General features: G+C 38.8%; 3 protein-coding genes across 3 annotated transcripts in view; 2 read left to right on the top strand and 1 right to left on the bottom strand.

Moving 5' to 3' along the window:
• Positions 1-593: 593 nt before the first annotated feature.
• On the top strand, positions 594-4,028 carry ppa1a (inorganic pyrophosphatase 1a). The gene is made up of 11 exons (XM_028567486.1): positions 594-654; positions 821-885; positions 1,615-1,668; positions 2,048-2,167; positions 2,252-2,338; positions 2,435-2,561; positions 2,671-2,798; positions 3,076-3,161; positions 3,473-3,542; positions 3,872-3,911; positions 4,000-4,028. Exons 1-11 carry the CDS (start codon positions 594-596, stop codon positions 4,026-4,028), a joined length of 867 nt encoding a protein of 288 aa, XP_028423287.1.
• A 1,273-nt stretch (positions 4,029-5,301) lies between these two features.
• Positions 5,302-10,221, top strand: sar1aa (secretion associated, Ras related GTPase 1Aa). The gene is made up of 7 exons (XM_028567487.1): positions 5,302-5,375; positions 6,825-6,897; positions 7,198-7,317; positions 7,520-7,585; positions 7,747-7,850; positions 7,945-8,076; positions 8,203-10,221. Exons 2-7 carry the CDS (start codon positions 6,840-6,842, stop codon positions 8,317-8,319), a joined length of 597 nt encoding a protein of 198 aa, XP_028423288.1. The 5' UTR covers positions 5,302-5,375; positions 6,825-6,839; the 3' UTR covers positions 8,320-10,221.
• A 1,287-nt stretch (positions 10,222-11,508) lies between these two features.
• LOC114548254 (testican-2) overlaps positions 11,509-23,630 on the bottom strand; it is a 38,063-nt gene continuing 25,941 nt past the window's right edge. The window contains exons 4-11 of the mRNA XM_028568094.1: positions 23,424-23,538; positions 19,914-20,022; positions 19,299-19,413; positions 18,490-18,609; positions 18,138-18,356; positions 15,516-15,578; positions 14,452-14,589; positions 11,509-13,358 (exon numbers count right to left, since the gene is read on the bottom strand). Coding sequence (XP_028423895.1) covers positions 13,213-13,358; positions 14,452-14,589; positions 15,516-15,578; positions 18,138-18,356; positions 18,490-18,609; positions 19,299-19,413; positions 19,914-20,022; positions 23,424-23,538 — 1,025 coding nt within the window. The 3' untranslated portion in view covers positions 11,509-13,212. The remainder of the gene's footprint in view (positions 13,359-14,451; positions 14,590-15,515; positions 15,579-18,137; positions 18,357-18,489; positions 18,610-19,298; positions 19,414-19,913; positions 20,023-23,423; positions 23,539-23,630) is intronic.

Below are 23,630 nucleotides of genomic sequence, written 5' to 3'. Positions count from 1 at the left end.
CGTTTTTAAAAGTGTATATTTTTATACTTAGTGTTTTTAAAATGGTCCCATAAGTGTGTTATCAAGTAGTTCAAATTCCAGAAGCAAGAAGTCACACCGTGGGCACACGACCTAATCCTGCCTTGGTAATTGGTTTACAGCTAACGCCAGTCAGCTCCATCTGTTTATGTCTGAAAAGAGCTCTCAAGACACATCTTACAACAGGGAAATCATGGCAAAGAGGGTAAAGAATCTCCAAATCCATGCCACAGAATGCATGTGGCAGCCATGGAGGAGTGGTAATAAAGAGGGATTAGCTGTTGATTACTATTCTGAGCAATTCTGCTTCTCTCAGATGTTTGTTTACATTTGTTAGCTACTGATGCCAATAATGGATGTGATTAGAATTCCGTACGAAACATACAGAAGCCAACTCTGTCAGCTGGTCTTTACACTTCCTGCTGTCAAATGCATGCAGTTGTCAGGTATCTTGGCTTAAGCAGTGCGCATGCCTGCTTCCTCTGTCTCAATGCCTGCCTGTCATTCAGGAGCTTCTTAATCCTCCTGGTTTAGTGCACAAACCACAGTGGGAGAGTTTGAAGGCAACAACAGACATGAGCGTTGCCATTGAGGAGAGAGGCAGGCCCAACACCCAGGACTACAGGGTGTTTTTCAGTAAGCAGAGCAGCTTGAATTTTAGTGTAGTAGTTGCATATTAATCAACTGTAATAGCTGCATTGGCAAGTAGAGCTTTAAGAAGGTATCTCATACTTTTTTGTTCTTCATAGTGTTGGATTTTTATTCATGCTAAAAAAAAAAAATGCATTACTCCTTTCCATAGAAAACTCTGAGGGCAAATACATCTCTCCGTTCCATGACATACCCATCTACGCAAATGAAGCAGAGGTGAGCGTTAATGCTGCAGGTTTTTTTAAATGTATTTTTATTTTATTTTTTTAAGTAGAGCTTTATTTGTGCCTTTGTTGCTGGGGCTGTACTGTATACATGTTAAATACATTTTCTTGCAAGTCAGTTGTTGTACACATTCCATTAGTTTCAAAATGACAATTATATACTCAAGCTGATCAATAGAGTCAAATTAGGCCATGTTGTGAAAGTCTGTGCTGCTTCTTTTGTATTGCAGTTTTGTGCGTGTACCCTTTTTATTACCAATTACTAATTTGTCTTCAGTAGATGTTTGTCCCTGTACCACCTGGCAAGCATAGTTAGTTTGCTACCTTAACTGATGTTTTTAACTTTAGTTCAGGCAAAAATTTGTACTGTAGGCCCCTAACACACTACTACATTGGGATTTGGTGAAAAAAGGTTCACTTCACAGATTCGAGAGAGGCCATTTTAATCCTGTTGTATGTGAAAAATAGTTTTTGTACAAATATGTACGGTTTCTGTCCCTCAATTTTTAGAGTGTTACATATAGACTAAACATTACTTATGCCATTCCTTTCAGCATCCTTTAAGTTTGGGGTTTGTATGTAATGTTGCAAAGCTTTGGCCTGTCCTTCAGTGTATAATCACTGTGACATAACTAAGCCACGTTTCATTGAAATGTATTTAAAAACAGGAAAGAAAATTCATCGTCAGTGTAACAAAACTGTGTTTCTGATCATCTTGCAGAATATTTTTCATGCCGTTGTGGAGGTTCCAAGATGGACAAATGCAAAGATGGAGGTATATATGTATATGCATATTTTTTAGATAAATATTTTTTTTATTTTTTATCAATGTAATAATTCATTATGTTAATACATGTTCCCTCCTAATACTTAAGAATCTAAATGACACGATCTACAGGGATCCATGTTCCTACTTTGGTCATGGATATAAATTGTAATTGTCTTTACTTGTTACAATGCATATGTGCTAAGAGATACTTTTAATCTCAGGATATGATACACAATGAGGACTTTATTTTTGATTTATTTAAAAAAAAAAAAGTAAACTTTTTTTGTTCTAGTATGGTTTGTAATAATACAGTGATCACGATATGGGTCAGTTCTTCATTCTGTTTTTAGTAAATTGATTGTAGCTGTGTTTGTTTGTTTCTCAGATTGCAACCAAAGATCCTCTCAATCCACTGAAACAAGACATGAAGAAGGGGAATCTTCGTTATGTAGCGAATGTGTTTCCTCACAAAGGCTATATCTGGAACTATGGAGCTATTCCACAGGTAAGTCCTTCTCACAATATTCAAAACAACAGGAAACCAGATCTGGTCTCTGTACCATCAGACATGAGCATTCTCTTTTCACAGACATGGGAAGATCCCAACCACAAGGACAGCGACACAGGATGCTGTGGAGACAATGATCCTATTGATATATGTGACATAGGAAATAAGGTACAACTCTGACTTGGGGCTTTGAAGAGACAGATTTAAATTTGCGTTTTGTACACCTTTGCATCTTTTTTTTTTTAAAACGCCTCTGATACTCAGGTGTGCTCTCGAGGAGAAATAATCAAAGTGAAGGTTTTGGGAACTCTGGCTTTGATCGATGAGGGTGAGACAGACTGGAAGGTCATTGTGATCAATATTGAGGACCCTGAAGCTGCCGACTTTAACGGTATGAATAACCTGCAATAATAGCTGCTGGCACTGCTGGAAAATCTTCCTTCAGTTACAAGTTATTCTGAAATTTAGAGCTCATTGTCTTTGTTGTTGATCTGTTGCAGATATTGATGATGTAAGACGACTTAAGCCTGGATACCTGGAGGCGACTGTTGATTGGTTCAAAAGATACAAAGTCCCAGATGGGAAACCTGAAAACCAGTTTGCTTTCAACGGAGAGTTCAAGGACAGGGTACAGATTTTTACCTCACTTACGATTGATTTAACATTTTTTTGTCTATCTACAGTATATCTGGTCAGATTTGGCAAATGAATAAACAACTAACAAATTAAAACAATTGATATTAACGTAATGAAACATTTCTGAGAGAAAGGTTATTCAGATTGCTTAATCTTTTTTTTGGAGCATATCTACTTTATTTTACCTGGTATATTGGGCTTTCTTGGAGTAAAGAGATGAAGAACATGTGTCTTTTGGTTATTGTGAATACAAATTCTGTGTTTTCCAGGACTTTGCCATTAAAACAGTCAAGAGCACCAACGAGTTTTGGAAGGCACTGATTTCTAAGAGGACCCATGCTGGCGAATTAAATTGGTGTGTATTGATGCTGCATTATGCAAATAGTAGGCTATATGACGGTATATGTGACAAATGCTATTAATGATATTTCCTCGTAACATCCTTGAGATAACTATCAAGCGACGAGTGAAAGTTGACAGAACACAGATAAGAGATGGAATTAACTACATTTGAATCCTGTTAGATAATATAACAAATCCTGTAGCTGATTAATGTTAAGTTAATGGACTGTTAAATACCTTCTGACTGCAGGTTAAAAAAAAAAAAAAAAAAACTTACATTGTGAATACAATTGTTTTCTTTGTTTGATCTCTTCCTTGAATCAGCATGAACACTAGTGTCTCAGATAGTCCATTCTGCTGCTCTGCTGGGGACGCAGAGGCTGTGGTTAAGTCTGTAAGTCTGTTTCCAGTTTTAAATTCATGTAACCAGCTTAATCTCTTGCTTAATGAGACTAGAGATGATAAACATAACAGCGTGCTGTACAACCTGCTAACACACAAAGCCCTCAGATAAAAGGAGAGGATCATTAGTGACTCCATGATTCATTTGGCAACATAGGGTTTTGCTGTTTAGTTCACCAACATTTCATGGCTTTCACATGTATACATACAACACGGTTTCTAATTTAACGAGTCCAAAATATCTAAACTGCACACATGTATTTTTTTCATGACCTCCAAGGTGCATTTGTTAAGCAAAAATAACAGCAATAATTCTTACAGGCATGTGCTTTTGGAGCCGAAGATCCCATTCCAAGTTCAGGTGGGCGTTTTGTACATTTATGCGTTTAATTGCTGCTACTCTTTGTTGTTACTCAATGATAATCAGAAATGGCCGTTTTGTTTTTTAGTCGACAAATGGTTCTACGATGAGAAGTAAGAGGAAAGTCCTGAGCAGAAACATTCCTTCCTTCATTTCTTTCTTCATCATCTGATTTCAACACATCAAAGCAGTGCACAAACTGGATGGATTGGATTTATGTTTTAATGTATGTCACCGATACTTGCTTCTTCTTTGTTCAAACTTGAATGTCTAGTGCTGTCAAAACTGCTTGCTGTGTGATTGTGACACAATTACATTTTAAATATTGGATAGTAGCTTATAATTCCAGGATTGGAAGACCATAACAATAAACTACACTTAATCCCAGGTAGTTGTGTATTGTATTGATTATATTGCCAATACTACATACTGTCATTATCACATTGATGTGATGTTACCTACAGAATATGGATCAGTGCATAATGGTTCCCTGATGGGAGTAAACAGAGAGAAAGACATCATGCTCTGCCTGTAAGCTTTAAAAACAAGACACATACAATCTGTCGACTCCTCCATCCAATAATTCATGTGGACATCTAGGCCTACAACTAATTGCCCTACTGCCTATATGGGCAATTATAGGATGTAAATAAAGGATGCATTCAGTGTTCCTCAAATGTAATACATAACAGTACAAATTACAGGTTATTAAAGTAGGTGGCTTTAAGTGGGTAAGCCCAATGGGGTGCTTTAGGCTGCAATTAAAGAATAAACAATAAGCTTCAATAAGCACTAGACACAGTGTGATTAGCTATAAACTGTTCTTATTCATCTAGCAGGATATGTATGCTGAAATCATAGCTGCTCTGATTGCATTATGGTCTGCTTCATTAACTGATTTCACAAAACATTCTAAACATGCTTAAAAGTAATGCAGTTCAGTGCTGCCTGGAATAAAGTTTTTTGATAAAATGAGCTACCATAATTAAAAGGAGAAAATAATCTGTCATATTCATCTATAATGAATATAATTATTAGTTGCAGCCCTACACAAAATAGTGCTCCACCTTAACTAAGTACAACAGTAAACAGTAAAATCCTGCTTTTACATTAATGCATGCATAATAATAATCATATGATATAATATATAATAATGGAACAGTCAGGGGTCATTTTTCTGCATTGAGTACTTTAACTCTTAATACTTTAGGTACATTTTTTTAATTATACTTTATTTACAACGTGGTATTAGTATTTTTACTTCAGTAAAGGAGCTGAATACTTCCTCCAGCATTGGTACTGGTTGACCTGTTCAGCAAACCATCTGATGATGGCGCTAATGCACCACAATTAATGCCAAACGCCGATTTCTAAAACACCGAAGAAGAAGCGGAAGTCTGATTGACTGTTTCCAAGGAGACCACCAATACTACTGAGCGCTGGGCTGCTGGTCAGTGCTGAGGGGTAAGTCACTTAACGTTAAAGTTAGAAAACTATTTTGATCTGAAGACATATTGTGCGGTTGGCATCAGTTCATAATGTGTTTGCGCACAGTCTGTACTCCTTTAAACGTTGTTGCCCTGACGCGCATGGACCTATGGATCAGACTCTAGAAAGTACCACAGGTTTAACGTTAGCCAACATGCTAATGCTAACTAGCTAAGAAGCGTCACCCAATGTTAACCGTTATGTCAGTTCACTAGCTAGCTAGCTAGCTAGCCCTCTGAAAAGAGCTAACCAACAGACACAGGACTACAAATGCTTCAGTGTTTTTGATAGTTTGAGCATTACACTGCGATTGTAATTGCCATTTAACGATATAGCGGTGCTGTTAATAAGAAAGTAACGTCAGCTAACTTAGCTACCGATGACGGTGATAATGAACACAGGTGTTTGGAGGCACTGGATCTAGCTAAATGATCTGTGAAGCTTTGTGAACATTAGCTACATTTTACTTAAAGGTAACTAGCTCGCCTTCTGCTACACATCTGGACGCAGCTGTAGTGTCATGTCATAGCTATCACGACCAGGGTATAAGAAACACATGTGTGATGTAATGTTATGCAATAACAGACCTTTCTCGTGGCAGACATGTTGACTTGTCATAGCAGGAAAAGCACAGGTCAAACAAATTCATGGCTCCGTTCTATCAAGTGTCCCAATAAGCCATGACAGTGAGCCAACATGCACAATACCAGGAGCTCACCTAAATGGATTGCTGTCGTTTTTAACGTAATCAATCACACCTGTGCTTTTCCTGCCAACATGTCTGCTGTGAAAAGGCCAAGTGTTCTGCAAATAGGGCTGGGCGATATGGAGAAAATCAAATATCACGATATTCTTGACCAAATACCTCGATATCGATACCGCAATGATATTGTAGTGTTGACTATTGGTGCTTTCACAACATATTTACACAATGAGAGTTTTGATAAATAATCATCAGTAATGTGGTTATAATGACTAAGTGGGTAAAGGCAAATAATAGAACAGTTACAACAGTCTGGTAAGTTCAGAAAATGACATCACTTTACTGTAATGCAGCCTTTAAAACCAGGAAAAGACAACACTTATGTCATATCGCGATATTACGATATCCAAAATCTAAGACTATATCTAGTCTCATATCACGATATCGATATAATATCGATATATTGCCCAGCTCTATCTGCAAATAAATACAACCTCATGTGAAAATGATCAGCTTTTGTATAAACCACTACTACTGGGTGTATGTTGACCCAATTCTATGTTTTTGCAGTGTGTTGATATGTGTTTCTAATATTTTGTCTACTTTACTTAAATATAAATAGAAGCAAAAATATGCATTGTCAAGGCAGGTATTTCTATTTTTCTGGCCACTCAGTGCAGTATTATCATGTAATAGTAATCTGACCTTTTTTCTTGTTTCAGTCAAAGACCGCCAAGATGTCATTTTTATTCGACTGGATCTACAGGGGGTTTAGTAATGTTTTACAGTTCTTAGGTAGGTACTGTCATTTTCTGCAACATTGTGAAAATGGTGGCAAAGTACTAGGTAGGGGGGCTTAATCAAAATAACCTTAAGTCATAAAGAACTGCAACGTAATTTATAACCATGAAGCATTCTTTCTAAAATGTAGCCAGGGTAGTAAAAGTGCAAAGTTCCTCAGAACCGAACTGAAGTACAGTACTCAAGTGAGTGTTGTTGTATTGGTTATATTCCACCCCCAGGGATTAAGTAGGACGTGGTTTTCACCCATGGAATATGTGGGTCATTTCTGATGTACAGAAATCTTTCTTCCAGGTCTGTACAAAAAGTCAGGGAAGCTGGTTTTCCTGGGCCTGGACAATGCTGGTAAAACAACACTCCTACACATGTTGAAAGATGACCGACTTGGCCAACACGTGCCAACGCTGCATCCAAGTAAGAAGAGATTCAGATAATAGTGTGCCATCCTAGGTTCACATGTTAGAACAAAGATGGGTCACCTTGTTTGTATGTTTTAGTATAGGATTATAGCTCCTATTATACCACAGAGTATTGTAGTACAGGCTGTATATAGGGTACAGAAAAGGGCCAAGTAATCACTCTAATAAAAATTAATTTGATCTTCTTTTTCTCAAAGCTTCTGAAGAGCTGTCAATTGGTGGGATGACCTTTACTACATTTGATCTGGGGGGACATGTACAAGGTGAGATCGTTCTCCACTTTTGCCAATAGTGACTCTCCATAGAAATAAGTAGTTATCTCTGCCTTTTGCTACAACAACAGGTTTTGGTGAAATATCACATTGTAAAGCAGGATTTGCTGCAAGGGCAGTTTATTCACAAACAGTTTTCTCCTGGCTGACAGCTCGAAGAGTGTGGAAGAACTACCTGCCAGCTGTGAATGGAGTCGTCTTTCTCGTAGACTGTGCAGACCACGACAGACTCTCAGAATCCAAGACTGAACTCGATGTAAGATTAAACGTCACTGTTCCAAGTTGTTTCCGCCAGGCAGTACGGACTGTCTGTTAGATTGATAATGATTGTGCTGCCCTCGTATTTCCAGGCTCTCCTAGGGGACGAGACCATAGTCAACGTACCAGTGTTGGTGTTGGGTAATAAAATTGACCGCCCTGAAGCCATCAGCGAAGGAGGACTGAGAGGAGCTTTTGCTCTTGATGGTCAAGTTACCGGAAAGGTAGGCGTGTCATAGATCCCTTTTAATTCACAGAAATAATATGATCTCTGTATCCGTGTGTGGGCACATGTCCTGGCACCTGCCTGATGACTGTGGTCCTCATTTATCCGTATTTGTTATCGACAGGGAAATGTCTCTTTGAAGGAGCTGAACGCCCGGCCGCTGGAGATTTTCATGTGCAGCGTGTTGAAAAGACAAGGCTACGGGGAAGGTTTCAGATGGTTATCACAGTACATCGACTGACACGCAGCACTGAAGCTTAACCGGAAGGGAGTTTCTTGACACACATTTTTTTTTATGAGACTCTGTCTCTTTGCCAGTGTCAATCAGCCCAAATTTCAAACTATATTATTATTAAGAGCTTATTCTTTTTAATGCTTTATTCTGGATTTAAAGGTTTCTATGCAAACTTTTAAAAGTGGTTCATGGTGAACTGTCTTACCTGTGTTATTAATGTGGGAATTAACTGAGTTGTCTAACTCCATGGCAAGTTAATTAGGTTACATCCAAAGGTTACATCATACCTTAATTACAACACACGAGCAGACGCACATTATGCACGAATGTAGATACGTACACATTAGTTTTGCATTACTTAATATGGAATAACTAACTGCTCTAGTTGGAATTTATTAGGAAGCAAGTGATGAAAATGAAGGACTTGTGAGATTGTGTTGGGTAGCTTAATGCTTGTCTGACATCAAGTTTAGGTTTTAAAATCTACATAACTAAATACAGAAGATTCATTTTAGTTTATTTAATCTAATGTCACGCAGCCACTGCCTTCAAAGCATATAGCCAAAGATGTATGCTAATGACTTTGGGTTTAGCAGGGAGAGAGATTGGATTTCGACAAAACATATCTTCCATGCTGAGCACTGAGCCAAAATAACATCATCCCCAATCCCCTTTAGAAACCAAAAAGGAGAAGAGACAGCATGTCCCACAAATAAAGGCAAAGGATTCAGTGATAATGATTTAAAGATGATGAGTAAACGGAGTCTCATCACTGATGAGTGTGCTGTGAATAATGTCTTCTCACTTTCAGTGTCTTGATGGAATTAGCTTGTTTATTTTTGCGTCTTTTCCTACGCGTTGACCCATTAGTGATGTCACATGTTGCGTTGAAGGCAGCTAATTTGAAGTGCGTTAGAAATAAGTCTCGATTATCTTTGTCTTTTGGGTGTTCAGTACAGAACTCAAAGATAAAATGTTCATACCGAACTTTTATGATGTTCAGTGGCTCCCCTTGCTTTATTATGTCATGAAGGCTGTAATAATGCATTGCACTTAAAATGTCGGCAAGCAATAAAGTAGAATGACCAACTGTGCTGTAGCAGAGACAATCTTACTTCTCTGTATTTGAGAGTAGGAAATAATGTATGTAGTTCTGAGACTGTTAATTGAAATTCATCGATTTTGTTATTTATCCATTTAATCTAGAGCCTGAGCAATATATCCACATGTAGGCTGTGCAACAGGATTGAAGTGCTGCATGTACTTTTTGACTATCTGAAAAGATATGAGAGTGCACTTGCAAACGTTAAATGTGCTAACCTGTAAATTAATATTCTAATCTCATTCTTGATGTTTGAGTCAGTGCATGTTAATGTGCATACATTCTTACAATGGCCTGTGCAATTTTAGAAGCTGGAAATAGATCATGAGAAACATAAATGTTTGATCATTGTACCCCATTTACTGTTTCCTGCATCCTATGTTTACAGGGTAAGATTTTAAATATTCTGCTTATTAATATATGCAGGGATGTTTGTGACTGAGATAAAAAAAAAAGATAAATATGAAACAGATTTTTTTTTTTTTTTTTTTTACAGGGAATCTTGAGTGTTTACTGAGATACAGTATGCATGTAAAGAAACTGCTTTTCCTTTGAACAGTGTTGTGTACCAGTCTCTTAACTCCTGTAAATTATGTATATTACAGATGTAAATGTTTGTACAGTAACTGCCTATTAGCTGACATTAATAAATCACTGGAGCTATTTATAGCTGATTGACTTAAAATAATATTTGCAGCGATTATCTGTGTGAATAGTTTCAACTTGAATGACAACATGCATACACACAGATCTATTTGATGAGTGGTTCACATCTTGTAATAAAACCAACTTTTTTTTGGACTCAACTTACTCTGTGTCATTTTTGTTTATAACTCCAATTAAAACCACAAACTTGTAGTCCTTGTTAAGATAAAAAAATATATCTGTATATTAGTTTTAGGGAGGTATTTTGTCTCTTATAGAGGGTTTAAAGAAACAGAATAAGGCGTACTTGTTCGTTATGAATGATACCAGAGATATATCTCAAGATAAACTTATTGACAGAAGATCCAGATATCAGAGGTGGAAAGTGACCAATACTTAAGTCCGCTATAAAGATATAACAAGATATTTGCTTTCACTTTGACATGAAAGTATAAAAATCCAAATTACATTCACTGTGATTTAATGTTGTAATATAGGCACTGTATCTTATGCGTTGTCTTAGTAGCCTATCTATCGACCAATGTGAAGCCAGAAGGCTGTACAGCAATCTCTGAGTCATTTTTGATTCAGACCGGTCATTGGATGCTCATGTAACTCAAGTGATACAACCATATTTTGTTTTGACACATCACTGATATTTTCCTTTCATTCTCAGACATGGAGAAAGGCGGTGATTTTGAATCCAGGACTTTTACTTGCGACTGTAGAATTGCTAAATGCACTTAAATAAACCAGCACAGATCCATTCATAGCTAATTTGATCATCCATTTGCCCTCTGACAGTGATGTCTTTCACAATATGGTCATTTAGTAATTTGGCAACCCCTCCACTGTAATGTGTTCTTTTAGCATGAGGTGGCAGCTGAGCACCAGAATATCCCCATGTGCTCGTCAGAGACTGAACTGAGAGGAGACTGCAGCTTTCAACGTATTCTTTTTATTCCACTGTGTGCTCCATGATTGTAGATGATGATGAAATTATATTTATTTATATGCCTTGTAATCACGGGCTGTAACTGGCCTTAGCTGTAATAATCTTCAGTTCTCAGAGCTTTACACACCAGGTGGGGGACCTAAAGGTCATGAGAAAGTAGTTCTGTGCTCCAAAATATTCATATTTACACAGCTAGCTTAGTTTTTATAGGCAGAGTACTCCATGTAAGGTAGGCTGGGGTGCAGTTCATTTATGCTCAAAATCTCTTTTTAGCTCACAAGCTTAAATTTGAAAATACAGATCTGATCCATGTCCTCTTTTGACCACCTCCCTACAGCGAAGACAATCAACCTGCCTTTATCTTACAAATGTATTTAATTTCTTCACCGGCACCTAAGCCCAGTGTTCCTTGTGTGACTTGGTGGTACAGTAACCACACACTGAATTCAATTTCTCTAGATGATAATAGTTGGAAAAGATTGAAGTCAACATCCACTTTGGCTCCAGTGCCTTTATTAGTAAAGTGCTCAGCCTAGAAGTACATTCTTATTTACTAACATGCAATACTAAAAACAACCAAATGGCTGGCCTAATAGCATGAATGAAGACATGGCAACAGTATTCTCATAGAAAAAAAAATACAATGTGAATTCAAGTATACACACAGAACTTCAAGTAACGCACACAATTTTTTTTTTTATAAACATAAAGAACAATTTTTCAAGTTGCAAACTCAGAATGAAAGATAGTAGTGGCACATTCTTTGACATGATTTCAGAGTTAGCGACTCATGGTTTCTACTCTAGGTGCAGTTTGGGCCATTAAAGTACATTCTACAGGTTATAATTAAAGTAATCTAACTGGAAATGTAGGTCCTGTATAGTTGTGTGTTTCCACTTAATGTGTAAAGCGTGTCAATTTAAAAACTGCTATGAGCTGTGGTGCACCTTTGTCATAAAGGTAGCTTGAAACCGGAGTAACCTGAAATCCTCGAAGCTATCTTCACAGATCCTTTACACTGGATTTATATATAGAATCAGTTTGGAAATACATTACCACATTATACTGATCTGCTTTAACAGAATTATAACATTTTGGGAAATATGCTTATTTGCTATCTATTTCGAGATAGATGAGAAGATAAATACTTCTGTACCATAAATATGAAGGTAAAATCAGGAGATGATTAGCTTAGCCACGCTCATAGCTGCAATAACTGATTTGGTTGGCCACTGGAGGCCAGCGGAAACAAGTTGTGAACACCACAGTGACATACCATTCACTAAAGACTTAAAAATAAGCTAGCCTGGCTCTGTCCAAAATCCACCTACCAGCACTGCTAAAGCTCACTAATTGAAACATTATAGCTCATTAATTTAAACCGTACAAAAACTGTAAAAACAATTTGCATTTTTACAGGCTGTTATGTGCTGGTCTATTTCTTTTTCTGGTGCAGTGACTTCCTGGATAGTCCGGCACATAATAACCCAACATGTTGTTGTTATACTGTGTTTTTTGTACAGATTAAAAACAACAACAAGATATAATATGTTATTTAGTGAGCCTAGAAGTTAAGTTCTGATTTTGTTCTATCTTTAGACAGAGCCAACTGTTTCCCAGTGTCCAGTCGTTATGCTAAGCTAAGCTAAGCTAACCGTCTCATTGCTCTAGCTTCATATCCTGTATTTAACAGTGCTATCGAGCTTCTTATAAACTCTTGGAAAAGAAAGCAAAGAAGCATGTTCCCCAAAATGTCGAACAATTCCTTTAAATTCTGATCTCTAGTCATTCCAGTGGGACAGCGGCTCTAATACTCAAGCAATTGTTCACACTATACAAAATTACTGGTAATCTCTATATGCATAGATGGCGGTCGGACAACATAGGAATTCTGATGGACTTTAGCTACCTATGGCGCAGCAGTCAGTGGTTCCTGCTTTTCAGGACGGCAAAACAAAAAGCTCTGTTACTCAAAAAACAGAGACAAGAGAATGAAGCAATTACACATATCTAAGACAAAAACTGGTCATCGTCTTATCCCTGGACCTGCCCAGCACCACGTATCCCACCAGGATGATACACAACTCCATGCCTTCCCGGTCCGGTCCCAAAATCTTTTGCTGTGAGAAGAGAGCCATCCCTGTAGATTTTCAGGCCAGCGGCTGTGACTCGGCTCTCCGCGTGGGGTCAGACAGTTCTACCAGATGTATCCTCCATCGTCCGCCTCGCCCTCCTCCTCTTCCTCCTCTTCCGCCTCCTCTCCGGTGTCCTCTGCCTCCTTCTCCTCTTCGTCCTCCCATCCCACTCCACTCCCAAAATCTCCAGAATATCCCGCCACTTCATCTGGAAAATGATAAATTCACGAGGGACGATTTTGTGTTAAAGTGCTCATATTATGCTCATTTTCAGGTTCATAATTGTATGTAGAGGTTGTACCAGAATAAGTTTATGTGGTTTAATTTTCAGAAAACACCATATTTGTTGTACTGCACATTGCTGCAGCTTCTCTTTTCACCCTGTGTGTTGAGCTCTCTGTTTTAGCTACAGAGTGAGGCATTTCATTTCTGTACCATCTTTGTTGGGAGTCGCACATGCTCAGTAAGTACTGCTAGCTAGTCAGAAGCAGAGTATGAGGGCGTGCCATGCTAGCAGCTAGGCAAGCATTATAACGTGTTACAAACCGACGCATGTTCGTCACGGAAGTAAAGGCTGGACTACAATAGAGCTGTTTGGAGCAGTTTGTGAACAGTGTTTTCTGTGGAAGATGGTAAGTCTCTTTGGGGTGGACTTTGGGCTTTTGCCCTGTGTAAACCTATAACGTGCACAAAAGGATATATAAAAAAAAGCCAAAAAGCATAATATGAGCACTACTGAAACAATTTGTTGTCTGACGGATAATTATCAAGCAAAAATGCCAAACATTAGCTTGTTTTAGCCTCTCATGTGTGAAGGATTTCTGCTCGTCAATAGTATATACGTGATTGTAAACTGAACATCTTCGGGTTTAAGACTCGGGGGAAAAAAAAACAACAGGGATTTGAAGAAGTCACCTTGGGCTTTAATAACTTGTGATGAACATTTTTCACTATATTATGACATTTTATAGAATTAACTATTAATTGATTAATCAAAAGAATAACTGACTGAGATCTAACATGAGGATTTGAATGTGTGTAGCTGTTATCCCCCCTCCTATTTATTGTTCTTTATGTTTTTAAAACAAGTGAAAAAAAACAGCAAATGTTGTAAGAATATTACAATCTGTTGCCTATAGAAATACATTTTCTAAAAGTGTCTGTATTATTAAATATGAATGATTGAGGCAGTTCAGTGCACTAAAATCAAGAAAAACTCAACCTTGATTAAAAAAGAAATACTGCACTGGCAAATATTACCATGTTTTGAGAAAATTCGACTTCAATTTTTGCCTAATTACCGCAGTCGGGGTTGCCATGGATTCTGGTGCCCATCATCTCTCCACCATGCTGGTCGACGCACCAGCACTCCCCTCGGCTTTGGTCACACTGCACTTTCCTGTAGTAGCCGTCTTCATCGCAGCTGGGAATGTACATCCCTGCAAGGAAGGGCACACACGCACATGCCTAGTTGTTAAATATTTATACCCTTAGCAGCACACATAGCTGCTAATGCTGATGCCTGAGATGACTGCAGAATAAACGGGAATGCCTTTGTGAGCCTGTAATAAAACCATTCGTCAGGATAGAGAGGCAGATTTTTTGCCCGAGAATACCACAGAGATAGAGAAAGCTTCCCTGTTTGTTTTTCACAAGCTGGTGGATGTGATTTCATGCAGTATGTTGGCAGACTTGTTTCCTTATGCTGTGAGAGTGGCGTATAAAAATGTAGTGACAGCCTCTGTGACAGAGCTCCTCTGTTTCAGCCTCCCTCAGGACACTCTTGTCAAACCCAAAGCAAAGTTCTCTAACAAGCATCACTACCGAAACCCCCCCCTCCACTACCGTGAAAACTAGAGAAAGCACAAGCAATGAGACAAGTGGGCCACAGGGATGGACGGACATTTCTCTGGGTTTGGAGCTGAAGAGTAAAAAGCAGCTGTGCTGCATGCTGGGTAGATACTGTAGCATGGAGTTTCTCAGGGAGCCAAACGGACGAGTTTGCCTTGATCTTTCCCAAAACCAGCACTGCCCTCTAATCCCCCCCCAGGCTGATTAGGACCTAATCCGAGGCGTGTGCTTGTGATCTCTTGAATGGGCCTCCTCAAGCTTCTCGCCTGTTGCACCAGGCCTTATTACGTAAGTACGCCCAGAGACGTGGAGCGAGTGCGGGGGCACCCTGCAGTTAGCTGGTGCACTTCATGGCTAACTATATCGCGGTGTTGTGTGGCTTTCAAAGGATCTGAAGAGAGTCAGGGGTAATTCCCTGTCCAAATGTTGTTGCTATGCAAGTGCAGTGTTTTAAAACCTTCAATCAAATATATCTTGAACTTCACAGTACTGCTTCGATAAATTATTAATTTACCGGGCTTCTTCTTGGCCGCCTCCTGCACTTGGATCCTCTCCAGCTCGGCAAGGCACGGCGGCTCTGTGAGAATCAAACAAGAAAAGTGATGACGGACGTTACCTAAAACTGCTATCCCCAAACTTTATCTCAATCAATGCATAATTTCTTTGTTGCCCATATTGATTTGTTTAAGAAGTCTTATATTTCATTCCCTCAGAGCCTGATCGATCATCAAGAGCTTAGGAGAAAGAACATATGGATGAGCTGGGCTGAACCTTTAGAATAGATAGAAATAGAAACAAAGAAGAAAAAGACACTTTGTATTAACCCCCATGGTGATAAACCTTCCCTAGTACAATTGGAATTTGTAGATTTTCACAGCATTTCTATTGTGCTTGCACAAAACTAGAGAATTATAAATGGTTTCAAATCATTATCATAAATCCATTATCACTTAATGGTTTATGAATACCATCAGCTAGTAATGAAATATTGATCAGGGAGTCAGTGTAATCCATTGCATGCAGGTTAAATGCCTGATCGATAGAGGTTACTACCAGAAATATCTTGTATATGTTTAGTAAAGGTCAAATGGTGCAGATGTTGCAAATGAGCACAGCGGAAAAAGCACTGCGATTGTAGGTAGGTCGATGGTGTTTTAAGCCCCCAACGTCGACTTCAAGACACCTAACCCTAACCCGCTGCCTGGAAGAACACCTTGTAGGTAACATCCATAGAGACACATCATAAGACAACAGTTACTACAAAAATATGTTAAAGCTTGAATAGCCTACTCTAAACGGCTGGGGACTTTTAAATAGTGACTCTGAGTTCATTTATTTTCTCTACTGCTATACTTACCTGCTTTATTGTTTTCTTATTGCAGCTTATATTTGACCAATTTGACCAATACCAAATGTTTTGGGACCACTTAAGTAGGGTTAGGGTTAGTTATGGTTTCTCTTTTCTTTTTCCTTTTGTGTAGGTTGTACATGTTATTGTATAATACATGTTTACTTTTTTATCCAAACAATATGTTTGTATTTATAATGTGTATATTTTGCTAATTGAGCATATGACATGATCGTTTTACATTTTACAACATGACACGACACATAAAATGTCAGGAACATAGCTACAAAAGTAATCTTTCATTTCTAAATGAATATTAAAGCACACCAGCTTAGATTAATTCTATGATCGTAAAACAATACTGAATCAAACCAGATCTTAAAACCATGTTTTAATATTTAATGGCATTTAAAACATATGATGTAGGGATATTATATGACCTCATAAAAGCGAAGTAGTGTATGCACATTATATCACAATTAACCATCTGCAGTTGTGCTGTAAAAGAAAAACCCAATAAAACATTGGTAAATTGGTAAAAGCTGATGCTGCACAAATAGATTTAAAGCTTATTTTCCAAAGAACAAGATACAGTGCACTCAGAAAGTATTCAGACCCACACTGATGTAAGTATTCTGACTGGTTTTGTTGTTGCTCTGATAGGCATGTCAGCTGTGAGACCTTGTATAGAGACAGGTGTGTGTGCCTTTCCAAATCATGTCTAATCAGTTGAATGTATCACAGGTGGACTCCAATCGAGGTGTAGAAACGTCTAAAAGATGTTCAAGAGTAATGGGAGGCACCTGAGCTGAATTTCAAGTGTTATAGCAAAGGCTCTGAATACTATGTGAATGTGACATTTTAGTTTTTGAAGTGAAGGGGTCTGAAAATGTTCTTCATGCACTGTAGTTGCATGTATATGACTGCATGCTGCATAACAATAGGAACTGCTCATCATGTGTAGGAAAACTGTCAGACCTGGATAAGCAGCGGTAGAAAATAGATAGAATGGATGGAGAATTCAAGCATAAGTTTGTACAAACTGCCGAAGGTTAAAGAGAAAGCAACAGGCAACCAAAATGTGCTTTTGAAGATGTTGATTAGGCTGAAAAATCCTGCTTTGAAATAACAGCCTGTAGGCTCTCAGACTTGGTTAGAGGAATAATTCGACAATATGGGAAATACGTGGCTCTTTCACTTTCTTGTAGGCAGTTTGATGGCTGATTGATACCACTTTCATGTCTGTGTGATAAATATGGAGCTAGAGCCAGGAGGTGATTAGCTTAGAAGAAACAACTAGCCTGGCTACCAGCACGTCTAAAGGTCACTGATTAACGAGATGTATCTACTTAGTTACAGCCGTACACAAAAAGAAATGCAAAAATGGCTGTAAAAAGTGAATAAGCATATTTCCCAAAATGTCAAACTATTCCTCTGTTACTTCCCTTGTATCAAAGTACAAATACATACAATAGTACAGTACCAATCAAAAGTTTGGACACACTTTCTCATTCACTTGAATGGGAAAGGGGGTCCAAACATTTGACTAGTACTGTATATGTGTCACATTTCAATGTCTTCAGAAATTTTGATGATTAGTTTTTAAAGATGTTTATCCCCTTTCATAGCAGCCATAGCAGGGGCTTGTTTTGCCGCTCAGTGGTGGAATAAAGTGACATCATTGCATACCCTCAATTTCCCCTGTGATGTAACTTTGCTATTATTTCACTCATTAAGAGATTTGACCCAAAATAAACTCAGCTCCGTCATGGAGATCCTTTCACTCACTTTCTCTCCAGAAGCAGAGGCACCACTCTGCCGTAGAGACCTTTCCATCCTTGTAGCTGTCGCAGGAGTTGAAGAAAGGTCGGATGCAGACCTCGTACTTGTCCAGGTTAATAGCAGCTAGCTCAGCTTGGTCCAGGTACAAGTCACTATTGGTGTCTAGCCTTGAGAACATCCAGCCAATGGAGTCCTTGCAGCTGGCTACAAGGCTCTTGTCCAGCGCTGTCAGAAATAATTAGCATAACACTTTAGTTTCTTTCTGTTTATACTACATTTCTTTGCACAGACAATTGAGTTGTAAGTTTGAGAATAAAGTTGTAAGTTTGAGAATAAAGCCGCTTTGTAAGTTTCTAACCTGAAGCGGTGCCAGCCCCGAGCTTGCCAGAGTTATTCTGCTTCGCGTTTCCATGAAGGAGTTGGAACCAGTCCCTCAGGCGGTCGCCCAGGTCTGCCAGGTCCTGGCCGGTGCAGCTGTCTGAGGGAACAAAAAAAGGGAATCCGAGTATTCAGTACTTTGGACGACACTCAACAGCAATCTGACTCACCTTCCCAAAAGACAGGCTTCCAATTGCTTTTAGTGATGTACAGTGAACAGAATCAAAGGCATACGTTTCCCTCACTGTCGAGGTGTACTGTTCATGCTGTCATTTACAAGTGTATGATCTGCTACTTAAAGAAACAATTATTTCGCAATTAACTCTCCGGCAGCAAATTGCTGTTGTCCAATAGAAATCAACTTTCCGTTTCAGGCTAAGCACTTATTCAAGTCTACAGATGAAAAACAGGAGTAACATTTCATCCTTTTGATCAATTGGCATTTTTACGCGCCCGAGAGCTAGGACAATCAATACTGTTTGTCTGCAATGATAGATAGTGTACACTCTAAATAATATACGTGATTGAAAGAGCAGTTTAACAACATGGGGGATATTTGACTAACAGTAATCTCTGAAATTGGTAGTGAGTATTGATCCCAAATGTGGAGCATTGGGTTGATTGGTCCTATCCTACCGACAGCATGCTGTGTGTGGTGCATCATAGCTTTCTTTTCTTTTTTGTTGAAACCTTGACTCGATGAAAGGGATGACAGTGATGCAGACATGGAGGTGTGAATCCCAAAATTAAGATGCATAAATAGAAGAAGGTGAAGAAAAGGCCACTTGCCACGTTTTGTGTCAGTATTTGTGAGGGTAGCGGAGGCAGTGGCGCAGGGGCAAAAGCCAGCACACATGATGCTCAGCTCTTTGCCTGTGAGGCAGGCCTGCTGCTCCAGCTTACACTGTAAGGAGAAAGAGAGAGACGGTTAACATATTTATGGAGGTGACCGCAGGAAAAAGAGATTGTTCATTGAGATGAGACACTGCACTTAGAGAAAGGCATCAAGAATGAGCTGTCATTTTCCGCCGTCTTCTCATGCAAGGTCAAAATTAAAAACTATACATAAATCAATAGAGTCCTGGCAGCGGCCGGTGTACAATGATGCCGCTCCAAACAACGTCAGTCATTAATCATACGGCCACATTGAGCCGGTGCACTTGTCCTCCCGCGAGCAGTGATGAACTGTGCTGCCCTGCTGCGTCCACGTATATGTCAGCGCAGCAGGAAACAGCTCTTGACTGGCCTACCCTCATTATTTAAAACGTTGACATGGGCGATTTCCATTTCTTCTCAGGGATTTTATGGTGGCAGAATCCAGTAATAAAGCAAAAGAAAAATTATCCAGGTAAAGCGTAGAGTGCTTTTAAAGAGAGATGCTGGTGCAGAATATTTTCCTCTTACCTCAGAGGCGTAGTTGTGTCCATCAGAGCCACATACAGGTGAGGAGGCAGCAACAGGACAAGGCTTGCAGCTGCTTTCATGGGCCTCCAGCTGCCCTGACTGTTTGACTCTGAACACGACAAGAAAAAAAGGAAATGTTAAAATGTCTGTCCAACCAAATTACAGAAGAAGAAAAAAACATTTTCTGACTTACCTCTACCTCTAGTGGCATCTAACCATTCATATAGTTTCATTTCCCCAGGTTTTTTAGGATATCTGTCACTGAGGTGCCACCCCAATACAACAAGAAAGAAGAAGAGTCTACAGACACGCTAGCATCTCTGTGAGGCATGGTGTTGCTTTGAGCTTAATGCTAACGTTAGCATGCTAATGTGCTCATATTGACAATGCAAAGACCTGCTAAACATCAGCAGAGATAACATTTACCAGTACCAATGTAACCATCTTCAGCGTGTTAGCATGCTAACATTTGCTAACTGGCAATTAGCTTTGAGGGTATTTGGTCAGTAAGCAACACTTTTATCTGATGATAGCACTAGAGGAAAAGTGAGGGGATCATCAAATTCAGGAAAAGATTCCTCCTTTGGGGACCTTAAATGTCTGTACAAATTCTCATGGTAATTGATCCAATAGTCGTTGAGATATTTAAGTCAAAATGACCGACGTTGCCTTTCCTAGATTGATTATGCTAGTGTGGCTAAAAGCTCAAAAGTAACATCTCTTTCCAGAGTAACAGATAATTCTGCCTGTCATCCTCCATGGTCGAATGAAATGCCCACAGACACCAGGACAGCTGAGTCATTGCCCAGAAACTCACATAGTGACACCACTATAGCGACAAACTTATGTCTTATTTATTTAAAAACAAACAGAAAACTAGCACTTGCACCAGAGCACTGAACATACTTTTAGTTGCTCATTGTTTGAGAAGAATGCACTTCTAATTTCTGATGACATCTCGCTCCTGTTCCTGTCAAGTTTGAATGCACTTAGAGTTGCTTTGGACAAACAATGGATGTAACGGGACACTGTTTGGGGAGACACGTTGCTGCTGAATTTTTCAAATGTTTACTTTTCCTGTGGAGGGAATGGCAATAGAAAACTCAGAGGCAGATATGTACGCTCGTGGTTAAATAAAACCCAAATTGTCTGCATTGCCTGTTAATATTTGCTTGCACTGCTTCGTAAAATCCCTCTTGCCTGCTTTCCTCTCACACGGTGATTTGAGTTCATGTTAGTCCTAGTGAGCACAAGCATTACACTGTGCAGTACGACTTCTGTGGCAGCTACTTAACGATGCTGGAAGGGTTTAGTGTGGTTGCGTTCGTGCTTATTACCCATTATTCGACAGTCTTTCTCATCTCTAGAGTGACTCTGTAAATGAAGCACTTTATTGAAAAAGATAAACGCCTATCGCAGCACATAGACTTTGCAGGTAGTAATAATTCACTCCATTAATTCTTTTCAGACTGTAACCCTGCTCATTTGTTTTCCAGTCAAAGTGGAATGAATGGCTGAGGGAACAGATAAATGCTTTACAGTGAGGTTTACACTGAAAACTAAAGGGTCTTTGTAAAGGAAGGAGCATTTGAAATACTATAAATCCCAGTATTACATTGACCAAAATGTTAAAGTATATTTTCTATATGCTTTAGCTGTCATGGTTATCCTATCCCAACTCCTATAAAGCTGCCCTATTATCAACATGGGTAGTTCAGTATTATTTTCCACATGGCAAGCAGGTCAAGCACACAATACACTCCATGTTCAAGTGGTTTGATACTTAAGAACACTGTTGCTTGGTTACAAACAATAAAATGGACGTCACTAAACACCTTTCTTTTTTACAACTGGTGACTGATTTTGTGTTTTCTGCATGTCAGTGTCATGCTTACGCAGTGCCTAAAATGAGCCAGTACTCACCAGTACTGAGTTCTGGCACTTCTGATTTTTGTCCACGAGTACCCTTCATTTTTAATTGTTGTTAACAGTATTATTAATGGGATGATATTTACACCAAAATAGGCTATATATCATGATTTATTGGGGAAAACCAAGCAATTATATTAAAAAAAATCAGACATTCAGCACCCCCATATAGCGCAAATGGAATGATCCTTTTGTTTGATAACCACATTTTCAGACACTGCAATGATTCAGCTGTGAGATTGGCAGTTGAATCAAGCGCCTTCGAAAGAATCATTGCATAATTGACTATTTAGGGTCACCCCTACATGATATATGTGTGAATATAAATATATCCAAGACACATGTATTGATCATATCAAGGAACTGCTGAATTAGGGTACTGGGCACCTTTTTTGGACCAATTGAGGCACTGATGCTAGGGTAAAAACAAAAGGCAGCCTAGACTCAAATGGGAGATATCGTAGCTGTCCGTAATTCCCCATAAGCTGATATGAATGTGTTTTTTCCTCTCAGCTGCTCATATTTCCAGTCCATATGATATGACATGGACACAACGTAAGCCTTGGTTTTTAATCAGGTTTGATCAGATTGTAAATACACTGTATGTCGTGCACAAATATAAGGTGGTGGTGAGGATTATCAAATGCGCTGTGCTGAAAAGACTTTGTCCACTTTCATCAGTTTACAGCTGATTTGATTGCATGTTAGTTTTAGTTTGTCTTAACGGCATAAATGTTTAAGTTCACAAACCGACGATCCGTGTAGTTTTAAGTAATTAAACTAAGTAATAGTGGCTTCATTATTAATTAAAACTGAGCCATAGGAGTTCATGATACATGATGCATTAGATTAGATCCACGATGAGTCCTGTATTAGTTAAGCATTTATTAATCATAAGGTATGTACCCTTGACATTAAGTGTCCTTCCATCTTTCCGCTGTGTCTGATAGGAGCTGTTATTAACTTATTAGCTGTTAGGATTTCAAGTGGAGCCATGTATAAGGATAAATAATGGCGATAAGGATTTAAATCAACTAGACCTGAGTTTGACGTTTATTGACTACTAAATGATTAATGTTGACAATGGTTTTCAATATAAAATATTTCAGTTCTTTAAATTCAGTGGTATTTAAATGTCAACATGAATTATTCAGTAGTGATTAATGTGGTATATTAAGATTTAATAGTCAATTTAATGCTGTGCAATTAAAAAAAGAAATCTGATCTAAACATTCAAGTCAGGCCAAAAATAAAATAAAAATCAGGTTTCTCAAATTGGCTTGGTTCAGACACTACAGACTGTTCAGTTTTCCATCCACATAGTTAATTACTCATTGCTCAGCATGAGTGTTCAAACTGAAATGACATAATTCCTGACTCATGACACTCTCTGGCCCTGTTGGGGAGTTTAATCAATAGCTCTCACAGCCAGACACTGAAAGGATTTTAAGTTACGCACAGCTAATGGCTGTTGACACCAATGCCACAGAGACATCTGTCCACGAAGAAATCTTCTAAACAGCAACAACATGTCTTGCAAACACAAAACAAGCCTCCCTCCCATTTCAGGCCTCTACCTACCTGTGCTCCAGTTTCTTGCGATTCACACACATGGCCCTGTGGTAGCCCTGAGCAATGCACACCTTATGGCGGCTGCACTTCACATTCTGGCACGGGTCCTTGGTGGTGTCCACGGCTGCAAGCACAAAGCAACAACACTGAAAATCACCAGAGGTATCAATCACCGTTGAGGTGTTTTGCTTTATTTCTCTACTTTTGTCACCTCCT

This window comes from Perca flavescens, chromosome 21 (genome assembly GCF_004354835.1).
Source record: "Perca flavescens isolate YP-PL-M2 chromosome 21, PFLA_1.0, whole genome shotgun sequence".
Lineage (NCBI taxonomy): Eukaryota > Metazoa > Chordata > Actinopteri > Perciformes > Percidae > Perca > Perca flavescens.
This window is presented reverse-complemented; position numbering and strand designations above follow the sequence as displayed.